Genomic DNA, 19,588 nt, shown 5'->3' on the forward strand with positions numbered 1-19,588 from the left:
GCGAACGTGCCCCACCTCCCTGCAGGCATGGCACCGCACGCCGTCCGACGTCCAGAAGACGCGGTAGGCAGTCCCCTCGTGCACCACATTAAAATTACCCTCCGTCGTGTCCTCCCGCGCCAGCCGGACAAAGAGCTGGCGGCGGAAGGAGAACACGTGGCGCAGGCTGTTCTCCCTGAGGCCGAGCGGTATGGGGTTGATCCCTGACCTTACCTCCCCCAGTTGGTGTAGGTGAGGGAGGAGGAGCTCAGCGGGAACAAAGGGCGGGACGTTTGAAATGATGACCCTCTGCGCGGTGGCCTCGAGAGGGTCCACCGGCAGGAACGTCCCGCCCACCGTGAGCCCCTTTTCAAGGGCCAGGGACACCGCCCGCTCCGACCCCAGGAAGAACACGGCCTTCCCAGACATCTTGGAGGCTGCGACAATGGCCGAGGGGCCGACTACCCCAGCCATCGCCCGCACGCACTCCTCAATGCTCATTGTGGGGTGAGTGTAGCTCTTGACCCCGTGTTTCCTGGTTATAAATCTAAACGGTGGCAGGGCAGCGGGTGGCGCAGGAGGTGCCGTGGATGTGGACACCGCCTGCGCATACGTCCTTGCTGGCCCTGCCACCGGCGTGGATGGGGTCGCCATCACGGGGTCCCTTTAAGGGCTACACCCACCCCAAAGTCACAGGCCTTAATGGTCTTTTAATGGCCTCGTATATTAACTGAGCAGAGGAGCCCTTAACGAGGCACCTCTCCCCTCGTTGACAATTGGGGAGAGGCCTTGCTCCCTCTGCTCAGTTGTCTTAATTGGTTTTTTTTTTTGCAAATTTGGAAGGAAGAGGCCTCAGAGAGAGAGGGGAGAAACAGAGGGTAACGGAGAAAGAGAGAGGGGGGTGGGAAGGGGGGGGGGCTGCGAGGGCAGGTCTCCCCTCGCAGCTGTGGGTGGGTGCACTCCCCAGATGGCAAAACACAAAAGTCTTTGGGGTGGTCTTCAGGTGGGGGGAGAAGATGTCTTCACCTGGGGTAGCTGGAGCCACCAGGCACTCCTAACGATCCTCAATAGGGTGATTAATGACTCTTCAGCCTGGTAGCTCCAGCTATCCCAGGCTAGGCAAATGTGGGGGGGGGTGGGGGGGGTTCCAATTGTGGGGGGGGCCCAGTTGTAAGCACAGCCCCCACGCACACTACCACACACACACACACACCCCCCGCGATGTTCCGGCCCTCAGTGGTCTTCTTTCCTCCCCCCACCGATACAACAAAGTCTGTTTGGGGAAATGCACCCACACCCACCTGTAGAAATGTTGAGTCTCCCTCCTTCCACACTGGTTTGTTGTTGGTTTTTCCCCCTCTCTCCAACTCTTTGCAGAAATGATAAAAGTTGTTAAAGTTTTCTGCTTTTTCCTCCTCTCCCTCTGGGTAAAGTTGAAGGTGAAGCCCCTTCCTTCCTTCTCTTCCTGGGCTGGTCTCAGGGCTCTCCAGGCAGGAGCTCAAGTTGCTAGCTGCTTCCCTCACTGCTCACAGCTCCAACTGAGCAGGACACGCCTCCACAGCTTCACAATTGGTCCTTGTGCATGAAACTCTTTTAGAGTCTACCTGCGAAAACATAAACATTAAACTGTGCCACCCGACCTGGGTGACAATCCAGACATTTACAAGGCCCATTTTTTCCCCCCTTTTTTTTTTTTTTTTTTGTTTTTTTTTTTTTTTTTTTTTTTTTTGTTTTTTTTTTTCCTTTTTTTTTTGTTTTTTTTTTTTGGGCACTAAAATCACAATTTTTCCCCAGTGCCCCCTATAAAAGGGAAGGGGACACTAAAAGCACCGGCAATTAAAACAAATTAACTTTAAAACGTAAAATCAAATTAAAATTTGGTTGCCGGGCGTGATGATGCACTCCAGTCCCTCCGGTGCCCACCTCTCGCGGAAGGCCGCGAGCGTACCGGTGGACACCGCGTGCTCCATCTCCAAGGACACCCTGGACCGGATGTAAGAGCGGAAGAGAGGCAGGCAGTCAGGTTGAACGACCCCCTCGACCGCCCGCTGCCTGGACCGGCTGATGGCACCCTTGGCCGTGCCCAGGAGCAGTCCTACGAGGAGGCCTTCGGACCTACCCGCTCCCCTCCGCACAGGGTGCCCAAAGATCAGGAGAGTGGGACTGAAGTGCAGCCAGAATTTCAGGAGCAGCCCCTTCAAATAATGGAACAGGGGCTGCAACCTTGTGCACTCAATAAAAACATGGAACACGGACTCCTCCAGACCGCAGAAATTGCAGGCGGCCTGGGAGTCCGTGAACCGGCTTAAAAATTTGTTGCACGGCACTGCTCCGTGCACCACCCTCCAGGCCAAGTCCCCGATGAATAGTGGGAGGACCCCTGCGTAGAGTGCCCTCCATCGGGGACCCCCGCCTCCTCCGGACGGCAAGATGGTGCGCCATGGCGTGTCCGGACGGCCGGCGAGGATGGCAAAGTTGAGGGTGTGCAGGAGCAGCCCGTACAGGAAACCCCTCCGCGCGGAACTGAAAGGCACGGAGGGGATTTCCCTGAGGCGGCTCAAGTTGTGAGGCGCCGGCCCCCGAGGGAGGTTCCGGGGTTTGGCGCCGATGAGGAATTCCGTCCGGACGGGGGTCAGTTCGGACGGGATCTCCCCACGTGCTTGAGCCTCCTCGATACACCTAACGGAGTCAGGGCCCAGAGCTGTTTTTAGCGACTCGATGGCATCGGCCGCGCGGCGGACGTTGGCAGAATTTAGGCGCCGCGCCAGCGTGACTGGCGCCATCCAGCCCGCTCCTCCGCCATCGAGCAGGTCCCTGACCCTGGTCACCTCACCAGCCACAGCCCTCTCTTCCGACCGCCACATGAAGCCTCGGCCGTGGAGGTACGGATTCCCGAGCAGCGGCTCCTGCAGGACGGCCGCCACTCCAGCCGGCGGAGAGCTGCGCTTGGTGGAGACTTTGTTCCAGACCCTGATGAGTTCCCTGTAAAAGACAGGCAGCTCCCGGAGGGCGGTCCTGGCACCCCCCAAGTTCACAAACAGGAGCTGCGTGTCATAATTGAGGTCGAGCTGCTGGCGGAAGAAATACCTCGCCAGAGCACACCACCTAGGAGGGGGCTCGACGTAAAGGTATCTCTGCAGGGTCTGAAGACGGAAAGTCGCGAGCTGGGCGCTGACGCACACCAACGACTGACCGCCCTCCTCAAGCGGGAGACTCAAGACCGCGACAGAGACCCAGTGCTTCCTGTTGTTCCAGAAGAAGTCCACCAGCTTCTTCTGTATCTTGGCGACAAACGCAGGGGGAGGGGTCAAAGTGACCAGCCGGTACCACAGCATTGCGGCCACCAGCTGGTTTATGACTAGCGCTCGACCCCTGTAGGACAGCACTCGGAGCAGTCCTGTCCAGCGCCCTAGGCGAGCGGCGACCTTGGCCTCCAGCTCCTGCCAGTTCGCCGGCCAGGCTTCCTCGTCGGGGCTAAGGTAGACTCCCAGATAGAGGAGATGGGTCGTGCTCCAGGCAAAAGGCCTGAGCTCCTCCGGCAGGGAGTCCACCCGCCACTGACCCACCAGGAGTCCGGAACATTTCTCCCAGTTGATCCTGGCGGAGGACGCGGCCGAGTAAATCTCCTGGCACTCACGCATCCTCCGCAGGTCAGCGGGATCCTCTACCGCGAGGAGCACGTCATCGGCGTAAGCCGAGAGGACGACCTCCACGCCCGGCCCTTGCAGAGCCAGTCCCGTCAACCTCGTCCGCAAGAGGCGCAGGAAAGGCTCCACGCAAACGGCGTATAACTGGCCGGACATGGGGCATCCCTGGCGCACCCCTCTCCTAAAGCGAAGGGGCGCCGTCAAGGACCCGTTAACCTTAATCAGACACTCCGCGGCGGCGTACAAAAGTCGGATCCGGGCGACGAAATGCGTCCCGAACCCGAAAGCGCGCAGAGTTCCGAGCAGATAGTCGTGATCCACCCTGTCGAACGCCTTCTCTTGGTCGAGGGATAGGAAGGCGACCGACAGACCAGCCTCCTGGGAACAATGGATGAGGTCCCGGACCAGATGGATGTTATCGTGGATTGTCCGGCCCGGGACCGTGTATGACTGGTCGGGGTGGATCATGTGGTCCAGCACGGCACCAAGGCGAGCAGACATCGCCCTGGCGAAGATTTTGTAGTCCGTGCTGAGGAGGGAGACCGGGCGCCAGTTCTTAAGGAGGCGGAGATCGCCCTTCTTAGGCAGCAGGACGATGACTGCCCTGCGCCAAGAGAGGGGCATCTCCCCGGTCGCCAGACTTTCCCCCAGGACCCGCGCGTAGTCGCCCCCCAGGACGTCCCAGAACGCCCTGTGGAACTCCACGGTCAGCCCGTCCAGCCCCGGGGATTTTCCCCTCGAGAGCCGGGCGAGGGCACCGGTCAGCTCCGCCAGGCTTAGCGGAGCTTCCAGATTTTCGGCGCCCTCCGGGCCGACCTTCGGCAGGTCCTCCCACAAAACTCTACGCGCTTCCTCGCTGGACGGATCCGGAGAGAACAGAGCCCCGTAATATTCACGGACCCTGTTGTTGACGCCCTCCGGATCCGAGACGAGAGAGCCGTCGTCGGCCAGCAGCGTCAAGAGCTGCTTACGGACACTCTGCCTTTTTTCCAGCGAGTAGAAGAAGGGGGAGCCGCGGTCCAGATCCCGCAGGAACCGGATCCGCGACCTCACGAACGCGCCTCGGGACCCGACGAGCTGCAGGTCCTTCAGCGCGGCCTTCTTCGCTTCGTACACCGTCCGCAGGGCCGGGTCCTGGACGACTTGACCGAGACGGGCTTCCAGGTCGAGCACCTCTTTTTCTAGGCGCCCGACTCTGGCCGCCCGCCTCTTGGTCGACCCCCTCGCGTACTCTTGACAGAAGACGCGGACGTGAGCCTTGCCCACGTCCCACCATAGCCTCAAGGAGGGGAAGCCCCCCTGCTTCCTTCTCCAGTCGGACCAGAATCGACGGAACGAGTCCTGGAACCGCACGTCCTCCAGCAGCCGGTTGTTAAAGTGCCAGTACGCGGACCCCGTCCTCGCGCGGAGCGAAGCGAGCTCCGCCCACACCAGGTGGTGGTCCGAACACGGCACCGGCCGCATGGAGGCCGCCGGGACGCAGGAAACGTACGCCCGAGACACGTAAAGGCGGTCGACTCTAGACCATCCAACTCCAGGCCTCACCCAAGTAAAGGCGCTGGAGTCGGGGTGGAGATTTCGCCAGACGTCCACCAAGTCGAAGGACCCGACCAGGTCCCTCAACTTCTCCATCGCCGTCATGCACTGCGGGGCACCGGAGCGGTCCCTCGCCTCGAGGGTGCAGTTAAAATCCCCCCCGAGGACAATGCAGTCGCCGACGTCGACGGAGCCAAGAAGAGCGGACACCTCTTCAAAGAAGCGCGTTTGCTGCGGGCCGGGATGAGGGGCGTACACGTTCACGAGATGGAGCGGCACGTCCCCCAGGCGAACCGTTACGTGCAGCAAGCGGCCTGGCACGGGCTCCTCGACCCCCAAGATCTCCGGCTGAAAATGCGGGCCCAGCAAGATGGCCACCCCACTAGAAATGGCGGTGAGGTGGCTCATGCGGACCTCTCCTTGCCATTCCAGGAGCCACGTGGCTTCGTCTCCCGGAACGGTGTGGGTTTCTTGCAGGAAGCACACCGCATATTTCCCCTCCCGCAGGAGCGAAAAATTGTCAAATCTACGGCGTGCCCCTCTGCCGCCGTTGATGTTGAGGCTGGCTATGGTTATCTTCATGGCAAAAGCATAGTGCAACCTCTACCTTAACCTATTGTGGGGGAGGGAGCGGAGTCTTTTGTTGAACTCCGCTCCCTCCGCAGCCCAGCGAGGAGTCCCTCGAGCTCGCGCAGCTCAAGGTGCTGCTCCTTTGTCAAGGGCCCGCCCGCGGCCAAGGTTTTAACGGCGGCGCGGACGGACCCCTTGATCAGCTCCGGCTCGGACCATTTTTCCAGGGCCAGTCGGGCTTGGTCGCGGCGACCCCGGCTCTGGGCCAAAAAGTCCCGGAGTTCCTTTGCAGGAACGAGGAGGGCCTCAGCGGCGGCCGCGAGCAGATCCACCGCCTCCCTGGCGGTGGTCTCTAGGTCTTCACCCGCGTCCCCCACCGAGTCCCCGTCCTCCTCCGGGAGGTGGCCGCCAGCAGCCGGCCCATCGACCGCACAAGGTACGGCAAATGAACCGGCCGCTCCAACCGGCCCTGGCACTGCCCCGATCCCACCCCCAGGATCGTCGGCAGAGGAGTCCCCACTGGGCTCTTTTAAAAATGGTGCTGGGTCGGGAAATGACAGCGGAAGGGGTTCCCCCTCCGCCCCAGGAACCGGAGAACAAGGAGAGACCCGGCCATAGGAAATCCCCAGGCCCTCCAAGTGCTCCAGCTCCAAAGTAAGGGGCGAGGGTGGGTGTTCCTCCCCCTCCCCGCTGCCACCCCCCGGCCCAGCATCTACAGTATCATTAAAATCAATTGTTTCATTCTCTGCCGGGTCGAGCAAATCCCGGGGTAAGTTGTGTATTGGCTGGGCGGGCTCAGGTTCGGCCTTTTCGGCCCCGCCCGCCTCGGTCCCCGGGACGCTCGACCCGGCGGCTACGCATTCCTCCGCGGTCCCCACGCCCCCCACGACAGGCAGATCTTCCACTCCATCCCCGGGAGGCAGAGGCTGGGCAGCCTCAACTGCCTCACCCTCCCCGGGGAAAGACTCCTCGCGCCTGCAGCGCAATTTGGGGGCGCTGGTGGGGGACGCGGGACACGCGGCGGGCACCGCCTCCTCCGCGGAGGGATGTTGTTCCCCCTCCGCCTCATTGGGGCGGTGCCTCTTTTTGTTCCTGGGGGCGCGCGGAGTCAGGGAGACCTCCATGTCTGCCGAGGCCTCCCGCTCCGCCCCCCCCTTTTCCTTTTCTTGCCCGCGCCTGGGCCCCTCTGTGGTGGTATTCAAGGGCCCGGGCACGGGCTCGGGGCACCCCGCGCTCGCCGGTGACTGGGTTGGGCTGAGCGCGGTGGTCAGACTTTCCGGCGCACCGAGGGGACCCGCCTCTAGATGTTTTTCCTTCTTCCGCGCCTTCTTTCCGCTCGGACGCTCTCCCTCCCCCCCGCCGGAGGCCCTGAAAACAAAGGCCTCCGACGATGCCCGCGCACCCATGGCTCCCGGCACGCGGACGCAACTAGGGGGAGGGGTGGCGGCAGCGCCAGCCTTGGCCGCCTTCGGTGGTTTGGCGGCCTTGGAGGCGGGGCAGTTCTTACGAACGTGCCCCACCTCCCTGCAGGCATGGCACCGCACGCCGTCCGACGTCCAGAAGACGCGGTAGGCAGTCCCCTCGTGCACCACATTAAAGTGCCCTTCTGTCACGTCCTCCCGCGCCAGCCGGACAAAGAGCTGGCGGCGGAAGGAGAACACGTGGCGCAGGCTGCTCTCCCTGAGGCCGAGCGGTATGGGGTTGATCCCTGACCTTACCTCCCCCAGTTGTTGTAGGTGAGGGAGGAGGAGCTCAGCGGGAACAAAGGGCGGGACGTTCGACACGATGACCCTCTGCGCGGTGGCCTCGAGAGGATCCACCGGCAGGAACGTCCCGCCCACCGTGAGCCCCTTTTCGAGGGCCAGGGACACCGCCCGCTCCGACCCCAGGAAGAAAACAGCCTTCCCAGACATCTTGGAGGCTGCGACAATGGCCGAGGGGCCGACTACCCCAGCCATCGCCCGCACGCACTCCTCAATGCTCATTGTGGGGTGAGTGTAGCTCTTGACCCCGTGTTTTCTAGTAATTAATCTAAATGGTGGCAGGGCAGCGGGTGGCGCAGGAGGTGCTGTGGAAGCGGTTGCCACCTGCGCATACGTCCTTGCTGGCCCTGCCACCGGCGTGGATGGGGTCGCCATCACGGGGTCCCTTTAAGGGCTACACCCACCCCAAAGTCACAGGCCTTAATGGTCTTTAATGGCCTCTTATGTTCACTGAGCAGAGGAGCCCTTAACGAGGCACCTCTCCCCTCGTTGACAATTGGGGAGAGGCCTTGCTCCCTCTGCTCAGTTGTCTTAATTGTTTTTTTTTTTTAAATTTGGAAGGAAAGGGTTCTCAGAGAGAGAGGGGAGAAACAGAGTAGCAGAGAAAAGAGAGAGGGGGGTGGGAAGGGGGGGGGGGCTGCGAGGGCAGGTCTCTCCTCGCAGCTGTGGGTGGGTGCACTCCCCAGATGGCAAAACACAAAAGTCTTTGAGGTGGTCTTCAGGTGGGGGGAGAAGATGTCTTCACCTGGGGTAGCTGGAGCCACCAGGCACTCCTAACGATCCTCAATAGGGTGATTAATGACTCTTCAGCCTGGTAGCTCCAGCTATCCCAGGCTAGGCAAATGTGGGGGGGGTGGGGGGGGGTTCCAATTGTGGGGGGGGGCCTAGTTGTAAGCAAGGCCCCCACGCACACTACCACACACACACACACACCCCCCGCGATGTTCCGGCCCTCAGTGGTCTTCTTTCCTCCCCCCACCGATACAACAAAGTCTGTTTGGGGAAATGCACCCACACCCACCTGTAGAAATGTTGAGTCTCCCTCCTTCCACACTGGATGTTGTTTGTCTTTTCCCCCTCTCTCCAACTCTTTGCAGAAATGATGAAGTTGTTGCAAAGTTTTCTGTTCTCCTCCTCTCCCTCTGGGTAAAGTTGGTGGTGAAACCCCTTCCTTCCTTCTGTTCCTGGGCTGGTCTCAGGGCTCTTCAGGCAGGAGCTCAAGTTGCTAGCTGCTTCCCTCACTGCTCACAGCTCCAACTGAGCAGGACACGCCTCCACAGCTTCACAATTGGTCCTTGTGCATGAATCCCAAAAAGTTAGTTTGCAGGTGCAGCAGGTAATCAGGAAGGCGAATGGAATGTTGGCCTTCATTGCGAGAGGGATGGAGTACAAAAGCAGGGAGGTCCTTCTGCAACTGTACAGGGTATTGGTGAGGCCGCACCTGGAGTACTGCGTGCAGTTTTGGTCACCTTACTTAAGGAAGGATATACTGGCTTTGGAGGGGGTACAGAGACAGAGACTAGGCTGATTCCAGAGATGAGGGGGTTACCTTATGATGATAGATTGAGTAGACTGGGTCTTTACTCGTTGGAGTTCAGAAGGATGAGGGGTGATCTTATAGAAACATTTAAAATAATGAAGGGGATAGACAGGATAGAGGCAGAGAGGTTGTTTCCACTTGTCGGGGAGACTAGAACCAGGGGGCACAGCCTCAAAATACGGGGGAGCCAATTTAAAACCGAGTTGAGAAGGAATTTCTTCTCCCAGAGGTTGTGAATCTGTGGAATTCTCTGCCCAAGGAAGCAGTTGAGGCTAGCTCATTAAATATATTCAAATCACAGATAGATAGATTTTTAACCAATAAGGAAATTAAGGGTTATGGGGAGCGGGCGGGTAAGTGGAGCTGAGTCCACGGCCAGAACAGCCGTGATCTTGTTGGGTGGCGGAGCAGACTCGAGAGGCTAGATGGCCTACTCCTGTTCCTAATTCTTATGAAAGTTATGAAATATCTCCTTAAATGTCTGCCACTGCTTATCAACCATCTTACACTTTAATCTATTTTCGCCATCCACTTTAGCCAACTCTGCCTTCTACCTTTGTAATCGCCTTTATTTAAGATCAGGACATTGGTTTGAGATCCAACTTTTTCATCTTCCAACTGAATTTGAAATTCAACCATGCTATGATTACTCTTTCCTAGAGGATACTTTACTATGAGATCATTGATTAATCCTGTCTCATTACACAGTACCAGATCCAGGATAGCCTGCTCCCTGGTTGGTTCCACAATGTACTGTTCAAGGAAACCTTCCCGGATACACTCTATCAACTCTTCCTCAAGGCTACCTTGGCCAATTTGATTTGCCCAATCAATATAAAAATTAAAGTTGCCCATGATTATTGCCGTGCCTTTCTTACAAGCCTCCATTATCTCTTGATTTATACTCTGTCCAACAGTGTAGCTATTATTAGGAGGCCTATAGACTATGCCCACCAATGACTTTTTCCCCTTATTATTTCTTATCTTCACCCAAACTGACTCTACATCTTGATCTTCTGAGCCAATATCATTTCTCGCTACTGCACTGAGCTCATCCTTTAAATAACACAGCTACCCCACCTCCTTTTCCTTTTTGTCTATCCTTCCAGATTGTCAGGTACCCCTGAATATTCAAATCCCAGCCTTGGTCACCTTGCAATCACGTCTCTGGAATCTTTGTTTATTGGGTGCATAGTCTCTAAACCACTGTTCTAACCACCTTTTTGGCAAAGATCCAATCAAATGTAGATACAGCAGTCTAGATTTTCTGATATGGGTGCAGCATTTGCTCAAATGTTGCAGGTGTTATGCTGATCTCGAATGAAGGGGGGAACTTTAAAAAGGTGAATTACTAGCTCTCCGGTACTTTTTGGCAGTTGATAAGGTTCCCACCTAAAACAGGCGGTGCCTCATAACATGAATGCAAATTGGGGCCCTATTATGTCCATGGGACCCTGATGGCCTTTGAACTGTGGTCACCCTATCAGTGAAAGCTATTCTGAAGACTGAAGAGGCCACAGAAGTTAAGTGCTAATTTATTTCTTAACAAAATATCACACAAATCTTGCCTCCATTATGACTAGTTCGACTTAATCAACCTAAAAAATAGATTACAGATGCAGAACCATATCGTCAGCAATTTTTTTCAAAAGCTATAAAGTAAATTTTTGGTATGCAGATGTGTAGATATATGTACTGGGTCTGTTCACAAATATAAAAAAAATAGTAAAAATTGAACTTTTTGGTATTATAATCATAGTAAAACCAGTTAGCTTTCAATGGGGGCTACAAAAACAAATCTTTACCTGGTAGATACCTGTTAGAAATCTTTATTGAGATGAAACATGGAAATATATATGCCTAACTACAGCACTAATTACAATTATTTTTGTTTTCAGGTATTTTTTCCACATTTTCCATTATTATGTACATCTATTGGATTCAAGCTCTTGTTGCTGTGATGGACCAGATCATTGAACCAAATAAATCATGTTCACATCCAAAGGTTAAAGTTCAATTTGGTTGGTCTTTCATGGCAGCTCCTGTTGGTGTATTCTTTTGCTTATTTGCAGGTTTACTCTTCTTTCAAGTTGGACGTGCTGCTCAAAACAAAAAAAACATAGCATATTCTATGCCACTTGATAAAGTTGGCGATGATGATTTCTGATTGTTTCTATTATATTTCATATTCTCATGCTGTGATTTCCCCTTCCCCAAATTTTCTCCCCATTTCTCCAGGAGTCATGTTAAATGGGTATATGCTGTTGTTCACCCCAATAGCTATTCTTCACATTTGAGCCTAGATAATGATTGCTGATGGGCTGTTCTCCTGTCCTCACCCGACATCCACACAAGTGCAATTTTCACAGTGAATACTGGACAGCAACCAGACCCTTTTCCCTGCATGAACCCAAGAGCACAAAGTTAAATAAATGGTAGTGTTTTTACAGTCACAGAGCTTACTCAGTGTAGACTGTGCATCAAACTTAGAAATTTCTTAGTCTGCATGATTCACGTTTTGCATTTCCTTGTTGAACTACAGGGGGTTTGCTTCCTGCTAAGTTTTAATCCCTTAAAGTATAAAAGCAACATTTAACATATAGAAAATAATCAATATTTTGTTCCATAAATTTAAATTAATTGAAGAAAAAAAAAATCCTGGCTTTGTGCGCATCATTTTCCAATATGTACTCTCAATAGACAAAGCTTTGTAGCAGGAGCACAAGTGTGGAAAATGTACTCAATAGTTTATCGCAAAATGTTGCTACAAAGCTATAATACATGTCTGTGATACCAGTCATTTTCCTATTCTGTGTAATTCACAATTGTGCACTAAAAGTTTTTTTTTTAAACTTGTTCAAGATACTAATATAATCTCAAAGTGCTGCTGATGTTCATAAACTGGTACAGCTTTGTTTTTATGAATGTAAAGTTAAAATCACCAATCCTGTTATCACAGTGAAATGCCCCATTTGAAGGGAGTGCAGGTCAGAGAATCTGCAGAATATTGCTGTATCCAGCGTTCCTACTAAGCAGCGCTATCGTGCAGCTGTCTGCCAGGCCCGCATTAGCAAAACTTTGAGCCACGTAGCCCGTTAAAGGAACCGCGCACCCAAATTTAAAATAAGGGGGAACATTGGTTGTCATCCTATCTCCAACCCACATTTTGTTCGAGCATGGCTCCCCGTTGGGAGCGTGGATCAATGAATTTATCCTAGAGTGTCGTCAGAACCACTTGTATGATAAATGTTTCTGATATTAGTAAGCAATGTTTTAATGTCATAGTCTGAAATTCTTATGTACACATTTTAACAAAGATGTTAACCCATTTATTTCAAACCAGTTAATACTTTCCTTTAAAGTAATGAACAGAGGAATTTCTTAAGAACATGCTAACATGTTTGTTGCTAACTTTCTGCATTGTTATTTCAATCCAAGTGTATTTTAACTTGTATGAGCCATTCAGTATCTCGTATGTTTTCCTCATATCACATTTGCAGCGATGAAGTTATTTAGGGTACTGTTCTTTTATGTTTGGGACTTTTGATCCTGAATCTAGTCTCAACTAATAGGATAAAAATCTAATCTCTCTGTAAGATGACTTTGGCAGCCTCAACCTAGGTCCTAGCCAATACATCACGAGTGCCAGTTTGCCACAAATTTGGCAATCTCACTCAGCGAGCCTATAGGATGGCTTTGTGGGAAATGGAATTGCCATACTAATATTGTAAAAAAAAATGCTCTTCTGAGTGGGCTTCTGAGGTACGCTGCAAAGCAGGAGCTTTATTCTGCACCTAACTGTTCTATATCTAATCCGGAGTGCTTGAAAAAGTTTGCATGGAGTGTCCAGGACAATAAACTATTCCATACAGCTCTGGTGACATTCTGCGCCATAAACAAATTCTCCCAAAATGCAAAATGGTCTACTGTTGTGTGAATGGGAGCCAATTATGCTCTAATAACAAAATTTCAGACATCAAATTATATTTATGCTTTTTCTTACCATCAACTATTCAACATGGTACAATCATTGAAATCCAATAGTGGTTTTCTGTTGGCCAATGTTAAAGCTCCCATTTGTTTGTGCTGTTCTGATTTGCCTTTTAGCAGTTTTTTTAGCTATGCTGTCACTATCTAATTTATTTTCATTTGATTAAACTTGCCCAAGTCCTTCTTGTCTATTCTGAACAGTAGCTGAAAATCTAATGAACAGGGTATGGGAAAGATGTATAAAATGGAAGTAGAAACATAAGACAATGGCCATGATTTTAACTCCACGCGATGCGCGAGTTAGAAACTCACCCGCCGCTCCAGAAATGAGGTTCGGGCTATTTCAATGTCTGGGCCTCATTTCAATCACTGGCTGACTTCGCGCCAAGAACAGGCATTAAGTGATGGAAAATATTGCGTCCTGGGGGGTCACTCGCTGGCAGCAGGTAGGTGGTGGGATCAACTTTGGATACCGTTTGACAATGGTGTCATGTTTGGGAGTGGGGGAGGGATTAAGAGCAATGTTCCATTTAAGCCGTGCTGTGCTCTGTAGTTCCCGTGCAGCTGGCTCACCGGCTTTGAAATGGGGAAAAACCTCACATATGCGGTATTTTGAATGGGCCAAGCAGCTTCTTAAAGGGGTCGCACTCCCCTCCCCCCAAAAAAATTAAAGGGAACATTGGGTTAAAGTCTGCAGCAAGGGAGACCTAGGCTTTATTTCTGGTGCCTGGAGGAGCACTCCTGCTCTTCCTGGACCAAAGGCCCCGGCTACTCTTCACACTGTCTTCACCTGGTAGGAAGGCTACAGTGGTGCCACCAATCAGGCCATCAGTCAGCTCCCAATGACGTGCACGTGTAAAGAAAGACCCTGCCAGCTTAGGGCGGGTGTCCTTGCTGCCGGCTCGGAAGAACAGTTTAAATTCGGAACAGTGAGCTCTTAATAGAGTTCCAGCGGGTAAATCATCTGGGTGATTGTAACTGCCCATCTGCACAGTTTCTCTGAGCCTGCAGAGTTAAAATCACTCCTGATATTTTCAATTCTACTGATTCAGCTTTTCATGGGGTGGATTTAGTCTTTGTTTGAAATTAACTCATTTATATCCGTATTTTAATAAAATTGTTAAGATGCATTAATCTAAAAATTAGTCAGCAATAATAGCAGATGCATGCTTATGTTAATACGAACTCATCATCATCATCATCATAGGCGGTCCCTCGAAACGAGAATGACTTGCTTCCACGCCAAAAAAAGGGCGAGTTCACAGGTGTTTCAATGAAGGACCCGAACTACATCCTGAAGGGTGGAAGATGCCTGTGCGTGCATTTTTTTTAACGTGGGGTGGCTTTTGCACGCCAACCACCACGCGGACTTGACAGAACTAGGTCTTGGTCCAGTGGCAAGGATTACCCAAGACAACTGGAGACCAGCTCTGCTGCACGGACCTAGTGTGCACATGTATCGGAGTGTGGGCTTGTCGGTGCTGCCCCTGGACCCCGATCACGTCCCTACACAGTCTCTCACCGCTCCTTCGCCCCTCTCGCTGCTACTGCTGTATCTGCCCATGCTCCAATCGCCAACCTGGATCTTGATGATGTCGCCCTCCTGCACCAGCTCGCGCTATACCTTGCAGTGACATGCCTCCACCATGCCCATGGCCGCCGCTCCTTTTATGGCCCGACCTGCCGCTGATGTTCCCTCGCAGGTCGGGGCCATACGAACAATGACTGACAGGAAAAGGCCCTCAGGTCCATTCAGCATGTCCCACATAATTGTTATACCTTGTGCATCACAATATATACACTCTCCACCCCACCCAAAACCATGTGATCTCCTGAGAGAGGTGAAAAAAAGATTAAAAACCCAGGACAATTTGGGAAAAACTCTGGCTAACTGCTCTCCGACCCCTTTAGGCAATTGAAACTAGTCTAGGAGCTCACTCTGCCCTAAATTTTATTCTGTACCTACCTTTTGTAGGAGTTGATCTCTGTCCCAGCCAGAAACGGGTCGAGCTCTTACTTGAAGGAATGGAAGATTATTGCGATAATAATGTTTGAATAGCTTATTCAAACACAATGGCCGGGATTTTGCTCACTTCGGCAGATCCACGCTGGACGGTGGTGGGTCGCCGCCCCGCTGCTGGCTCCATTCCGCTCGGGAAAATGAATTTATGTTGATGGGGTCTATTAAGCCCGCCCTGCGCGTTTCCTGGCCAATTAGAGGAAACGGGTCTGGTGATGTCATTCATGACGTATCATCAGTCGGTTTCCTTAAAGGGACCATGGCCATCTTACTTTTGACATTTGTGCTGTCAGTGTTCTACAAGCATTGAAGTGCTGCAAATACTGACAATCACTGCATAGGGGTGCAGGGCTCAGGACTCCCTCCAGAGGCTTATGGAGGGAGTCACAGCATGCAGGAGCTCCTCTTCCCTTCCCATGTACCGAAGAGACTTCCCCAGGTGACCAGGACAGTTTGGTTGCATATTGCAGAGGTGGTCACAAGCAGGGATGTTGTCAGGAGGATCTGGATGCAATGGTGCAAACCTTTCAATGATCTCATTAGATCACTAAACATTACTACAAAGCCACACTCAACCTCATCCTGCTGTGCTACTTATCACAGCCCCATCACTCTGCCTTCCCTACCCTGCTCCTGTACATCCTTATACCAACTTACCTTGCACCTCCACCCATCCCTCTGTCTCTGTCTACATTATCATATCCCCATTTCACTAGCCACCTCTCACACTCACCCTCATCCATGTCCATCATACCAACTAACAACACACACGGGTGTTTTATCCAATGTTCATGTAAAGTTTCTGTTACTGACTGTCAAACATTGAAACCTTATTTTCAAAACTTTCTGTTCTTGGACAGATATGTGTGCACCTTTGGAAGTGGCTTAGTGAATTGCAGTGAATGGTGAGACATAACAGTGAGTGTGAAAGGAATGGCTTGGCCATTGTATAGATGCTTCATGGTGTTGGTGTGGGGTGGTGCCAACCTCCATCTAATGAAGTAAATTTAGTCTCCCGGGCAGCAATGTGCTCGTGTGCTGATGTCCTCTGTCCTGTGCAGCATCAGGTGATTGCGGAGAAAGTTGGTGTTGTTGTTGGTGATGCTGGTGTGCCTGGTGATGATGGTGGTGGGATGCTGAGGACCAAGGTGAGAGAGTATAAAGGGCACCTATGTTGATGGAATAGATGGCAGGTGAAGTAGAGGTGACAGAGCATTCTGTCAATGGTGAGAGAGTTCTTCCAATGAGGTCAGAGTGGATGGAGATTGGAAATTGGAAAGCCTGCAGGATCTGTGCTGGAAATGGACTGAGAAACAGCTTGTGGCTGAGGAAAGTGATGATCTGTCAGGTGGGAGCTCTTATTGTACATTTGAAGCTGTTAAGTAATCAGCTGGAGCAATGGCCACTGAACTCCCGCCTCACGCTGTTCAGGGTCAGATGTGGTCCCATGAATAGCGTGGTTCCCGTGGCCATGAAGATAAAGTTAAAAAGTAAGTTTAAAAAAGCCTGATAAAAAAAATTATAATAAGTTTAACCGGGTTGCTTGCCGCTGCCTGTCAGGTCTGCTTAGTGCTGACAGACCTGACATTGGGAAAGGTGCGCTGCAGCGGGTTGACAGAGGGTTCCTGATCCATGGTCAAAAAAAAACTTTCCCACCCGACCTGCCATCGATCCCGTCTGCTGACAACCCAGAAAATTACAGCCAGTATTATTGTAATAATAGCCGCCTATTATTTTAATTATCATCATCATCATAGGCAGTCCCTCGGAATCTTAGAATGAGTCCTTAGGTGGCTGAACAGTCCAATACGAGAGCCACAGTCCCTGTCACAGGTGGGACAGATAGTCATTGAGGGTAAGGGAGGGTAGGTCAGATTTGGTGCACGCTCTTTCTGCTGCCTGCGCTTGATTTCTGCATGCTCTCGGCGATGAGACTCAAGGTGCTCAGCACCCTCTCGGATGCACTTCCTCCACTTAGGGCAGCCAGCGACTCCTAGTAAATCAGACATCTAAATCAAAAATTTATGTAAAAAAAAATATATTTAACCCACCGTCAACCCGCAGCAGCGCACCTTTCCCAATGTCAGGTCTGTCAGCACTGAGCAGACCCAACAGGTATCCTGTTTCTCTTTTTTTGCCCATTCTCTCTACTTCCTTATTCTCCATTCTGCCTGGTCTAGATGCACTTCCACCCCAAGTAGGATAGACTTCCTCTTGCTGTTACACTGGATCAGGAGTTGTGGCCCAGACCCCTATTGGCCCATCCATGAGCTTGCTACAATACACATAAATGAGAGAAAGTTGATGGTGGGACCGAGAGGGAATGAAGCTTTAGGCTAGGAGAGATTCAGGGCTACATTCAATGGAGTAGTGGGCTGGGAACTGAGGTTGACACTGGAGCTGTGATGCTAGTGCTTGGGTCCTGGGATTGCCATTGAGGATGGGCAGCAGTGAAGATTGGGACCTGGAGCTCTAAAAGAATTGGTACAGATTGAAAGGCTGGAACTGGCATTGGGATGGGAGCAAGAATGGGCCTAGACAGATTGCCCACCACATAACTCCAAGGAGGAGAAGTTGGGGCAGAGCAAGCAGTCGAGAAAAAGGTACTGCCTCATTTGTACAGTTGATCCACATTGGAACTACCTGTGAATAAAAGAAGGCTGAGCACAGATTGATTTCTAGTAAACATGTAACCAATAATGCTTTAAAGGGCATCAGTTTACCACAAACCAATTAGACCTCAAAAAATGGTCAGCATAGGAAGCTGAGGACAAATGAGGATGAACAGCTGACAATAAAACTTTTAAAATTTATAAGCATAAATGATCAAGTTTGAGTGAAATATATTAAAATAAGTTACATTTTTAAATCTTAATAAATAACTTAATTTAACATAATTTTGTCTTCGTTTTCAAAATAAATAGTTAATATTTGAGACATTAATTTTTCATTTTACAAGTCAAGTGGTTTTGGTACTAGACTACTGACAGAGGTCACAAGCCCAAATTCTTCCTTGGTAAGTTGTGAAATGGAATTCAATAAATCTGTTAATTTGTGGACTGTCACCAGAATAAGGACCACGAAGGCTGTTGTAAAAATCCAACTGGTGCATTAATATTCTTCAGGAAAGGAAACCTGCCAGGGATTGGCATTAAATACTGCTTTGTAAAAGTATCAGTAGAACTAAAAATGTATTAACATTTCTTGCATATTCAATAATAAAAGTTGTAATTCGTGGAGCAACTCCACTGCAAGTAGCTGGCACCAGTTATGTTTTGAAGAAAAGGTCATTTTATAAAATGTTTCCACTGTGAATGAAAAGTTCCTGTATTTTACTTTCATTGTGTATTCACTTGTTTTAGGTCATTTTTGATTCATTTTCAAAATGTATTTTGCTGTTTCAAATAGCATAGGGCATTTCTTTCACATGAGGACATATAAATTGTGAATTTGTACCTTTGTTTAATTTTTTCCTTTACTATCTGTTTGGCAAAAATTGCAAATATACACAAAAGTCTGTTTAAAGTTTAATTTCACAATAAAGTCTGGAAAAATACCTAAGAGCATTGACATGTTTTTTTTTTCAATAATCATAAGTTAGGATTCCCACGTACTTTTCACCAGTGTCCATTGCTCAAAGGAACATCATACAGAGGTACACAAGACGATCTGCTCTTTAATACAAAATATGCACATTGCACTCTAATTTTTCATCCTGATGCCAAGCTTTGCTCAATGGGAGGGCAGATCGCAAAGGTGGACATCGAGGTCAGCATGTCCGATTTGTGGCCTCCGTGATTTTCGGGTTATTAATTAGATAACATTTCTCGTCAGACTTGTTGCTTGTTAATGCTAAACCCATTTCCTTCATTTGTGCACTCATAGTCCAAGTAAAATAGACCGAGAGACCGAAGTTCTGCCTCCTGATAATGCCTCTTATTGCCAGAAAGCGGCGGCCACGCTGCGGAGTCGAATGGCCACCGATTTGGAGTCGAATGGTCGCCGCTTGCAAAATTCTCCAAGGTGCTTTTTCCGGTGGTCCCCGCTTCTGTCAATCACTCCTAAGTGCGTCATCGAAGCACGCACCGCCAATCTCCCGCATCTCAACCTAAATTCAGGGGAAAATATCTTCGGGCTACCGAGTGGTGCCCCCGACTGTTTTTTCTGTCGGTGCACTGTGTATGCGACATAGCTGTGCGGCGACCATTCAAAGGGAGGGCGCACTACCACGTCCGCCATTTTATTTTTTTGTCAGCCGATGGCCAGGTCGGCCCAACAATCATACCCCTGGTTTCGGCCTGGCCGCCAACAGGCAGCCTGGCACCCCCTCTTGGGTGCTCAGCCGCTGGCCTGGCCGAAACTCTCCTTGGTGGCCCAGTGAACCTAACTAAAAGAATCGCAGCGTTGGCAGCGGCAGACGTGGTGACGCACAAGCGTCATGACATCATCAGCACTACGCTGATGACTGACAGCGGTGGAGACTCTGTTCTGCCTCCACTTCTGCCCCTCGAGTGTGCTCACAGCTGCACTACCGCCTCCATTA

General features: G+C 51.2%; 1 protein-coding gene across 1 annotated transcript in view; it reads left to right on the forward strand.

Moving 5' to 3' along the window:
• The window catches only part of LOC139275102 (transmembrane protein 182-like), a 157,812-nt gene extending 139,223 nt beyond the window's left edge, over positions 1 to 18,589 (forward strand). The window contains exon 6 of the mRNA XM_070892100.1: positions 10,934 to 18,589. Within this exon, the coding sequence (XP_070748201.1) occupies positions 10,934 to 11,202 (269 nt within the window). The 3' untranslated portion in view covers positions 11,203 to 18,589. The remainder of the gene's footprint in view (positions 1 to 10,933) is intronic.
• The last annotated feature ends 999 nt before the right edge of the window (positions 18,590 to 19,588 follow it).

Source organism: Pristiophorus japonicus, chromosome 10 (assembly GCF_044704955.1).
Source record: "Pristiophorus japonicus isolate sPriJap1 chromosome 10, sPriJap1.hap1, whole genome shotgun sequence".
Lineage (NCBI taxonomy): Eukaryota > Metazoa > Chordata > Chondrichthyes > Pristiophoridae > Pristiophorus > Pristiophorus japonicus.